General features: G+C 40.7%; 3 protein-coding genes across 9 annotated transcripts; 1 reads left to right on the forward strand and 2 right to left on the reverse strand.

Annotated features, from left to right (window-relative positions):
• Window positions 1-62: 62 nt before the first annotated feature.
• LOC135624024 (uncharacterized) lies at window positions 63-452 on the reverse strand. The gene has a single exon (XM_065127496.1). It carries the CDS (start codon window positions 450-452, stop codon window positions 63-65), a length of 390 nt encoding a protein of 129 aa, XP_064983568.1.
• A 395-nt stretch (window positions 453-847) lies between these two features.
• LOC135583086 (protein NEOXANTHIN-DEFICIENT 1-like) lies at window positions 848-7,912 on the forward strand. 7 transcript variants are annotated; one of them, XM_065125332.1, is made up of 12 exons: window positions 848-1,501; window positions 1,880-2,005; window positions 2,120-2,203; window positions 2,332-2,395; window positions 2,641-2,687; window positions 2,819-2,873; window positions 2,939-2,977; window positions 4,767-4,914; window positions 5,005-5,108; window positions 6,277-6,325; window positions 6,401-6,457; window positions 7,236-7,352. In XM_065125332.1, the coding sequence occupies exons 2-12, from the start codon at window positions 1,926-1,928 to the stop codon at window positions 7,238-7,240; spliced, it is 732 nt and encodes a 243-aa protein (XP_064981404.1). In that variant the 5' UTR covers window positions 848-1,501; window positions 1,880-1,925; the 3' UTR covers window positions 7,241-7,352. The 7 variants fall into 7 exon arrangements, with proteins under 7 accessions (XP_064981404.1, XP_064981402.1, XP_064981403.1 ...); XM_065125328.1 differs by lacking the exon at window positions 5,005-5,108 and adding an exon at window positions 7,594-7,912 and having other exon boundaries at window positions 849-1,501; window positions 2,831-2,873; window positions 6,274-6,325; window positions 7,236-7,507; XM_065125325.1 differs by lacking the exon at window positions 5,005-5,108 and adding an exon at window positions 7,594-7,912 and having other exon boundaries at window positions 852-1,501; window positions 6,274-6,325; window positions 7,236-7,507.
• A 1,031-nt stretch (window positions 7,913-8,943) lies between these two features.
• On the reverse strand, window positions 8,944-9,651 carry LOC135622953 (nuclear transport factor 2B-like). The gene is made up of 2 exons (XM_065125333.1): window positions 9,246-9,651; window positions 8,944-9,177 (listed from the first exon to the last, which is right to left on the reverse strand). The coding sequence occupies exons 1-2, from the start codon at window positions 9,624-9,626 to the stop codon at window positions 9,103-9,105; spliced, it is 456 nt and encodes a 151-aa protein (XP_064981405.1). The 5' UTR covers window positions 9,627-9,651; the 3' UTR covers window positions 8,944-9,102.
• Window positions 9,652-10,540: the final 889 nt, after the last annotated feature.

Genomic DNA, 10,540 nt, shown 5'->3' on the forward strand with positions numbered 1-10,540 from the left:
GAACTGTATACGGGAAACAAAACAAAAAGAGAAATCTACTGTACATATACTACGGTCGGCGATCAAGTGCTGACTCTGGAATTGCAGGTCGCGCTCGCGTAGCGAGAAAGAAGGGCCACGGTTATATCACACGACGTTAAAATGGATGCATTGAGTTTGAAGACCCCCAGAATGGTCACCTTCCCCCGAACGCTCGTGGACGACTCAAGAGGCAGAATTCCCGAGGCGATGTCTTGCACGAAGTTGGGGTTGGCTGTGATCGTCGACACCTCGAGTTCGACGTACACGCTGAGCGTCTCCGTCGAGCGCGCGCCGACTTCCCCTTCCATCACCGGCGCCTGTCCGACCAAGACACCGCGGTAGAAGATCAAGGTCGTCCCGCTCTCGAACTCGAAGCCGGCGTAGTTGGGATTCTCGATGGTGACGGCCACAACCAGCGTAATGTTCAGCATGAAGTTGGGGAAGGGCTGGAACTCGATCTGCCGGAGGCCGACCACCGTGCCGCGCACTTCCGGTTGCTTCGGCTTGAAGACCGTTAAGTATAGGATGATGAGGGTCACGAGCAGCAGAAGAATGAGGAAGCAGCAAACCTGAGGCCCTCTGCGAGATCTGGTTTTGGTCGTCAGCATGGTGGAAGAACACCTGTAGCCGTTTGCAGCAGTGAAGAGAATGGATGGGAGAGACCGTCTTAGGAAGATAAGGCTTCGGTGGTTCGAAGTTCGTGAATCGTTATCGGTGCAAACAACGGTTGTTGGGATGTCAAAAGGAGAATAATTGTGGTGCACAGTACAGGACCGACGCTGAAGGTTGCTTCTGCTGTGCGATAAAGAGCACCGTAGAACTTGTTGGGGGCGGGGTCTGCAGACGTTCGCGTGACAGACGCTAAGAAGAAAGGAAAAGAAGATTGTACATTGTACGAGGATGAATGAGATGGGGTTTGCATTGGCGGTCTTCACAATTGGGAGTTAGCAACTTGCAGAACCGTGTGTGATCTGCTGCGGGGGAGATTACGGGGAGTTGAAGCATGGTTAATGCGAGAACAAAGCAGAACAATCCTGATCAAAGAATAATATCATGATCGATTACATAGTATATATCAGTCAGTGAAAATGGGCCAAGACGTGTCCAAGAACGGCCCAAATGGTTGTAAAAACTATGGGTTGGGTTCGGCTGTGGTATGGCCTCCTCCGTTATGATGATGCCGTTGTGGACACGTGGAGGGCCACCGTGAAGCCTTGTTTTCTTTAGTGGGGCAGAACCGAATTAGAGAATAAGATATGGATGTCGGCTGCCCAGTAACAAGTCGGCACCTTGACGAACCCAAAGCCACCAATTACCACTGCTCTGGTCAACCATATAAGGAGTCGTCATTCGTTCCTATCTTGGAAGCCTCCCTTTTTGTCTCTTTCTCGCATCCTTTTCTCCTCGAGCACGCATACCCCACTGAAACAAAGTTGGGCACACTCTCATGGTTGCGGTCGCCTTTAGTTCAACTTGCAAGGTGAGCAGTTCCCTATTCTGTTAGCGGCTGATTGCAAAATGCATGTTCTTAGTTTTTTCTTCCTTTTGCCTCCCATGGTGGAGTCTTGTTAGTTCTGAAAGGGGTAAATCTCATGCTGAAGCCTTTTCTGTTGTGTCTGGCTTAACTGTAAGGGGTTATTCCATTCTCGATGACTAGTTTCAGCTTCTTGGTTCAGATTGTTGACAAAGGCTTTCTTGCTAAGAGTTTGCCCTATTTGTCAGGGTTCAGTGTCGTTTGCACTCTGTTGGAACCCCTGCAATTGATTGATGATGCATCTCCCCATCTCTTTTTTTAATGTTTGTATTGATGCATATTTTCTGGATCGCTGAATTGTAATTGCAAATGCGCTTTAAGCAGGCGCCTGATTTGAAGTTTGAGCTACCTGGAGTTGGATTGGGCATCGATGGGAGAGTCAGGAACGATTTCTAACTCCTCTTCTCCTTCAGGTTATGCCCTCGGGCCGCCCTGGTTGTTCAGAGGAAGGTGAGACTTTTGCCACTCTTTTCACTTTAATTTCTTTAGAAGAGCTTGTTTCATTGTTCACCATGGATAAGCAAGTCTTTGAATGGCTTTAATGGTCTCTACTTTCCTATTTAGAGCATTGTACCAGTTACATCTTGTTAAAGCAGACATTGCTCGGGCTCTCATTCCAAAGGAGCTGAAGCTAGTTGAAGCATTTGGGTATCATCTAATCTGTGTGACCTATGTTACACGGTTTTTTCTGCTTATTCACACAATTGCTTGATCTCGTCCAAACAGTAAAACTTGCAAACTTTTTGCTGTAATAAACTCCTATGTTTGTTCTATAGGTATACCTTAGGTGGGCTGTTTCTTGCTCACTATGATGACAGCCCGGCTGGGGAGTTTAATGAGGTTTGTTCTCTTCCTTTCACTTACAATTTCATTTATGATTCCTTGCACACAACTTTTTCTAGAAGAATATTCTAGTTAGCATGATTATGGAGGACTTGTTAAAGGGCATTATTGGATAAGAATAAGATCATGGTATAACAAGGTTTTCCATTTTAACAGTCTCAATCTGACGTGGCTACTGATTTAGCAGATCTATGCTCCTACAATTTACCATCACTGATCTGCTAGATTTGTTTTGTCTGCAGCTCGTCGTGATTCCTGGCATCGTCTGGAACCCTCCTACATCGTGCGCGTAATGATTTTTCATTGCTTTCTCTTTATTTGGTATAGTTGCAAGCTTATTCTCAGACAGGTTCTCTTGATATGAAGTATGCAAGTTAATTGTCATCACACATCTCTTATATTTGGTCTGATTTCATTAAGGTGGGCTTCTAGAGTTCTTGTGAATAGTCACGAGGCTTGCAGGCATGGCAGGAAGGTATGATAGACCAAGGTTGTCTTATTCAAGTTTTTGGTGTGTTGATATCACTTATGTTCTTGCAGGAAATAGGTCTCCCAAGTCAAGTTGCTATTTTCTCCAAGGTACTGCAAGCTGGGGAATACACCCACTAATATATATATATATATATATATATATATACACACACACACACACACACACACACATTCAAAAAGTTTTATATTTTACTCCGTTTTCTTTTCAAAAATTGAGAGTTTTAAAACTGATATGGGCAGAATCTGCTTTAACAAAAACAGTCTTAACGAATTTTAATATACCTCAAGTTATGCTATATTGAAGATCCTTTAGTCCAGGGTGGTGCCTGCCTGCCTAGGCTTACATCAAGCAACAATGTTTGGATGGTGCTATCTGAGTTTCTATTGTAAATGGAGTTATGTAATATTGAAGTTTGGATTTTGGTGTTGCACTGTTCTCCAAATCTGTAGTGGAGATAATTGTGTAAAATCAAATCGGGCAAGGCAAGTTTAAGTTCTTGATGGCAGACTATAACATGGTAAGGTTTATAAGTTGGTGGTATCCTATTGGCTATAGTACTTTCAATTACAGAAGAATTTAGTTTAATCACTGATGCAACTCCTAATTATTAACTATTGGGACTCATACTTCTGCTTTTGTCTATTAACATGGTAAGGTGTATAAGTTGGTGGTATCCTATTAGCTATAGGACTCATACTCCTAATTATTAACATGGTAAGGTTTGTAAGTTGGTGGTTTTCTATTAGCTATAGGACTTTCAAATACAGAAGAATTTAGTTTAATCAGTGATGCAACTCCTAATTATTAACTATTGGGACCATGATTCACTTTATAGGTCCATACCAGTGTACCGACCAACTGTCGGTATAGTATGTACTGAGTTGTATCGAGCATACCGACACTCAGTACATGGGGGCACACTGATGTATCCTTCGTACCGGTCTCTCATCGGACCAATATGTACTGCACGTACTAAGTGGTATGCTATGGTATGCTCAACCTTGATTGGGACTCATACTTCTGCTATTGTCTACTACTAATTTTTGTTGGAGTACCTGTATGGACATCAAATTGTATATGGATGGTTATTCACCTTGTGTTGGATCATTGCATGTTGGATCTTCACACATAGAATGGCTTTAGATCATTGGTCACATCCATATCTGTTAGGGTCTCTGCAAAGTTGTAATCACATACTTATTGGAGCTTTATTGTCTCCTAAAAGAAGTTTGATCAGGGTTTTAGAGAGGGACTTGTCTAGTGTATTATATTTATCATCGTTGGGCTTTCACATAAGATGCTCAGGTGCTTTGGAAGTTTTGCTCTATGGCTGGTCAAGATATAGACAACAGAATGGTTTGTAGAAGGTGCTGTTAGGAAATGAGAAATGTCAACAGATTTGACAGAAACAAAAAGATTTTGATTGCCATATAATTGTATATGGTCTTCTACTGACAAGCGCCACATGAATTAATGTTGGGTGATGGAAGCTATGTTCATCAAGACTCACCAGGATGAATTCAATACAATTAGTAGAGGTTTGAAGCCCACTGATGCTAAGACTGAGGTAGGGAGATCCATTGGTCCAAAATAAGGTTGATGAATAAATATATGCATGATATAGTAGTGAATAGTGATTATGTTAATTGAGAGTACCTATAAGAATTTTTCCCAACTCCACGAGGAAAGAAGGATCCATAAAATTTTCTTTTCCACCTCATTTTCTACCCTTATTTTTATTTAATGTTTTTCTGCTTGCATAAGAAACTGTTTGGTAAGTGTTTATGATTTTATCAAAATTCAAATATCCATAATTTTGTAACTGTTTAGTGTCCAAGACTTTTAATTAATTCTCATTTTTATTGTCCAAAACAGAGAGACACAGCAGCTTCAGAACAGCCATTATATAAGTGCCGAAAAAGTTCTATCCACTCTAAGCCAAAAGAACAGAGTGAGATTCAAGTGCTAGAGATGGAGGATTCTTCTCAGATATTCATTTGTAACATCAGTTTACCTTTTGCTGGTGAGTTAACAATATATTGTAGTTGTACAAAAAAAAATCACTCAATCTTTAAACTCTACAGATCTGACCATGTCACTTTTGACATTTCAGACTTTCATATTCAACTTTATAGAATGGAAGAGTACCTGACTTGTTGTGGACGTAATCATCACAAAAATATTTTAGAACTTTTACTTAATGTCAACTCTGATGAGGTAAAAGGCCTTTCAGGCTGTGCTCATAACAATGTAATAATGAGTTGATTCAGATTTGCTTTTTAAGGTAGTATTTATGCATGTAATATTGATGGCATGCAAAAATAATGTCCAAGAATCAGCAGTTTGTCTGAACTAGAAAAATAAGAACATACTCAATTAACAATCATTGGTAGTCTCCGGAAGCTAAGTTTTCTCGAATTGGTCTAGTTTCCAGTTTTGACCCCAAGAGTATCTTTTGGTTTTGGAAGTTTGTATCATTATTTTTGGGGGGGAGTTAGGTGGCTTTGGTTGTCTCAGAAGTTTCAACATTATGCTGGCTCAAATCAGAGATCCCATTTTTCAGTGAAAATTTATTAACAGATATACATGATTGCTAACATTGATGGGATTTGTGTTGATTTCAGTGGCACAACAGTGTTTTTGGTCAGTCCATAACACATTATTGTCAAGTGTTTTGATCCAAAGTACCAATCAGATCTATACCAAAAATCAGGAGCATATTGGATTGGAACTGCAGATCATGATTATTCAATCTGGATGGTTTATTTAATATTCAAGACCTTGTTAATTAGAAAAAAGAAAAAAATAAAGTCCTTGTCTGTAACCCATATTTTCATTGTTTTGATGCTCATGCAAAAGGACACATTTTAGATGTTTATAATTTCTGGCTTACAATATGGAGGATAAGATTTTATTGGTCTTCTCTCTCTCTCTCTCCCAGTGATCATCTAGTAATAACATCTGCCCGTTGACAAAATCTTAACCACGTGGGACCACAACCATCATCTAGCATTCAGGACCTGAAAATGACTGATGTGTATCAAAATATAATATAGTTGATTTTTCAAGTTCATTAGTTGTTCTTTGTTTGGCTTAAAGTGGCTTAATTGTTTGTCTATTTTTTAAGATAAATACAGTGGCTTGGTTCTTAGTATATATGAGTAGACAGTATACGCTCTTGTTCCTTGAATGCTCCGATATATGGAATTGTTCTGTTGTAACATATTAAAAAGTCCAATTTTACCATGCATTGTTAACTAATCACATAGTAGTATAATTCCATTTAAAATAATATCTGTTAAACATTTGTTTATTGGATTATTTATTTCCAATTTGCTTTTATCTGCCATGTGTTCCATAACTACTTTTCCAAAATTTAAAGCAGGTGACAATCGGATGGGTCCTCAGATTAGGATATCACTTCCAAGCTTTAGGTTTGTTTCCTAAACATACAAAGTTTAGATTTTAACCATTTTCTGACTGTAATAACTTGTCACTTATGGAATCAGTGGCCAGACTATATACAATCCTCGTCTTCTTAAGTATTCCTGCCAAATTGACTGCAGGTATGTGCCAGTTACAGAATCTTATTTTCTCTAGGCTGACAAGCACAAAACATATTCTGTATCTTTTTTTTTCTTCCAAATTGCAATGATAATTCTCTGTTCGCTGCCTGCTTACTTTACATAAAAGAAGTCAATTCAGCTCTTCCCAAATAATAATATGGCTATTCTTTCAACCGTCAATCTCCTTTAGGAACTTCCTCATAGAACATTAAGAAAACATTCATGTTTCCTAAACTAGATTGGACGCCTAAGATTATAAACACAATAGGAGTCCATTCTCCTCTAGGCAAATTGTAGGTGCATACAATTTTTGTCATTTCTGTTTAACCTAGTAAACCTAACCCTACAGGAAATCTGATTTAATGACTTTGTTGTACTGATTAACAGAATGTCAAATTTACAATTACAGGTCATGTTTCAAATTAATTTTAAGCTTTTTTTAGCTGCTTATAATTCATATCTTAAAAGGCATATGCTTGGCAACTCATCATCTTCATCATTGATACCTTTTCCTATCATACGTGACCACACATTGAAGGACCCTAATCGAAATGGTTTCATTGAGCATAAAAACAATATTTTCTGTGAAATTCAAAACTTGGTGCTGCATTCCCAGACGATCATGATGTCAAATTTAGACGAGTCTAAATTAAGGCACATTTAATTGCCTCGTCTCAAAGAATGAGCATTTTGGTTTCATAACTAGCTTCTCAAGCCATGTCCTGACCAGCAGACCATGTTGAGGGTGTCTGATTACTCACTGAGATGGTGTATACAGGGTAAGAGCAGTGGAGGCTGCGAAGATATCAAGGCCAAGGATTACTCAGCTCAACGAATTTCCTAATGCCACTGAAGTGAAAAAAATCAACTTTGATGACAGATTAACAACTGAAAATGAAGAGAGAGAACGAAGCATTGCAGTTTTACTATCAAAGCCTATACTGGCTCTAGAGTTCAGTCTTCTGAAAATGCAAGTTGAGGCTCCAACAGATGTCACTACACAATCTAGATCTAAGAAGAATCAAGTGGTAGATTTAAGAACTTGCTAAGGTGATCGTAATGTTTACTTTGATGTCTATTCATTTACATTTAGATATCTTGGGGTGTTCTAATGTAATTTCCTTTGGTCTTTACAGTTAACTAATACAGCAATCTTGAACAGTTGTGTTACCACCCTTTTCAATATCCATTGCATGGTTTGGGACATAACAATATTTTGTGACTACTCTCAATCCCACAAGTGTATTGGAAGCCAACCAGGGAAACAGTTGGCTGTATTGGTTCGAGGAAGTTTGCAACTGGAAAGCTACCAAGTAACTTAAGTTGCATAGCTATTTTGTTTCTTACAAGAATGTCAGCATATTCACTAAAAGTGTGCCAAAAGAATATTATACAATAATGATTGGTTTCAACCATAGTTTTAAGATGAAAATGGTGATCAGCCCTTGGATACCATTGTCATTCACTATAATGGCGGTATATGCTTAACTATATCTTTGTTTTTTTCTTTTTTTCCGACAAAGACAGCCTTTGCTGTGATCAAGCTTCCTTTTTCTGTGGTTTGTATTTTATTGCTTCAAAGTGATTAAATGAATCTTTTTTGCTTAGATATCGGAGAGAGACTTCAGCTTCAGTCCTATTGGTTCACAGCAAGGTTTGCCGTACTGGATTGTACCGCCCGGTACGGGCGGTACGTACTGGTCCGACAGGCCAGCGGTATAGTGCTCGGTACACCTGAGTGTACCGTTCGGTACACCTGAGTGTATCGAGCGGTATACCGTACCGTACCGATATACCTTGCTGTGGCAGTAACACTGTAGCAGTAGCGGTACACTGCACAGCTTGTGGTATACCGTACCGTAGCGGTACAGTAACACTGTAGTAGTGTACAGTGCTCGGTACACCTGGGTGTACCGAGCGGTATACCGTACCGTACCGATACCGAGCCTGGGTCGAAACGTTAGTACGGTATGGTACGGCGAACCTTGGTTCACAGTGTTCAGATAACATCAACATATGCTTGCCTTCATCATAAAGGAACAAACATGAAAGATACTGGAGAGAAGATGGTAGGATCAGCTTTCTACTTCCTGCAAGATCAAGCCCGGACTCACAGGAAGCGAGACTGAGATCAATGTGGGGGGTTTTGGTGCAGCATTAAGGGATTGAATTTAGTGAGGTTTTAGCCTGTTCTTTGAAGAAATTTTCCGAAACCAAATCTGCAGGGTTGGCAGAGGTGAAAAGCAGTTCATTGGATTCTTTAGATTGCTGCAAACATAAGAATCTAAGAGGTGTGTCCAGAATCAGATTGATTGAAATTGATCAAAGCTTAAATGATTGGAGAGTTCAGCTTCAGTTCTATAGGAAGAGAGGGTCAGTGCCTTGCTGTTTTGTTCTCTCTTCTGATCTCCATAGTGCAGTTTAAGCAGCTGTATGCAATTTGTTCATGGAGAAAAAAAATGCCTTTCAACCAAACACAAGCAAACTTATTGGAATAAATCTTTGAATCCACATGAAGACATTCAGTGGAATTCAATTCCACAAAAACACCATAGAAGAGAGGACATCTAAAACCAGGCACCTCCCTTCTGTTCATGACATGGCAGTCTTGACTTCCGGAGACTACACAAGCTCTCCTGCTTCAATCAACAATAGTTGAGGCGAAATATGTCATTCTGCACGAAGAAGCTCGCCTGCTGTGTCGGGATCAGCTGGAACATCTGCACCCAAACGAAGACTTGAGTATCATTCTCATGTTACTGCTTAGGATGTGGTGATCGCTATATACCTGGCTGAACCTGAGCTGGTGCTCCTCTCCGGCGAGCTGGAGGTTACCAGTTACAAAGACGAGGATGCCGCCGACGAACGGCGACGGCTGGCAGTCGACGGTGGAGATGGAGTGGTTGCACTGCTCGAACGGCAACTGCGAGAGCTTCCGACTGATCTCGTCGGCGCCCAGGATCTTCTGCCCCTCGAAGGAGAGCATGGAGGTCTGGTCGTAGAGGCATGCGAGCGCGGCACGGTTGGTGTCGAAGAGGTTGTAGTAGTGATCCACAAAGGCCTTGGTCACCATCTCGAGCTGCTCTTCCATTTCCCTCTTCCCTTGATCCTTGTCCATCCTCGCTCCACCTGTGGTCGAAGTTGCAGTGCGAAGAGGTAGCATTTGCATGGCCGGAAGAGCAAAGGGTGATGGGTAATATAGTAGCAGGGTACGTGATTAATAAATGGAGCTACCATCCATTAATTGCGTGGAAAAAGGGGAGGAGCAGCTTTGCTTTCCTCTGCTTGGCTGCGGCAATTCTACGCAAAGAATCCTGGCAGGCAATGGTAGGAAGTGCGCGCACTCGGGAGTCCTTCCGAAAGTAGAAGATGACACGTAATGGTCGGCGACGGCTTTGATAAAGAGAAAAAGGCCATATAAAAGAGATTCCTCCTTGCTGCTTAAGAAGCCTCGCCCTACCTCATCCTCTCCTATTTATATATATTAGGAGAAAAAATTTTCTTAAACAGAATGAAAAATATTTCTTAATAGAATAGAAAGATTTTCTCGTGTAGTTGAAAAAATCTTATCTTCTGTCGTGCTCCCGCAAGATGATGCTCCTGTCAAGGACTTTAATCACTGCTGTTGCGATTGCTGTTGCTGTGAGGGCACAAGCGTTCCTTTCGTTCCCCTTAAGTTCGTCCTTTGTTTTCCTTAAGTTCGTCGACTGTTGGCAGATCAACGAAGACTATCGCGATGAGGAAGATGAGGATTGATCGCGGAGCCTCATAGGAATTTGACTGCAGTGGCGTCGGTCGCTAGCCGAAGGCAAGAGCGAAGCTTTGCTTTTCTTAGCGGTGTTGGTCGCTGGCTGAAGGCAAAAGTGAAGCTTCGTTTTTCTCACTGTTAAAAAACTTTATTGAAGAATTGAAAAAGCTTAAATAAATATGTCCCTCTCCTATTTATAGGAGGAAGGATTTTCCTCAACAGAATAGACGATTTTCTTTAAAATTTTCTCGTATAGTTAGAGAAATCTTATCTTCTATCAAAGTGCACTCCGGGGAACGAAGTTGCATAGTGCACCTTTAACTTAGTGGTGAGCC

The sequence above is a fragment of the Musa acuminata genome, chromosome BXJ2-9 (assembly GCF_036884655.1).
Source record: "Musa acuminata AAA Group cultivar baxijiao chromosome BXJ2-9, Cavendish_Baxijiao_AAA, whole genome shotgun sequence".
Taxonomy (NCBI): domain Eukaryota; kingdom Viridiplantae; phylum Streptophyta; class Magnoliopsida; order Zingiberales; family Musaceae; genus Musa; species Musa acuminata.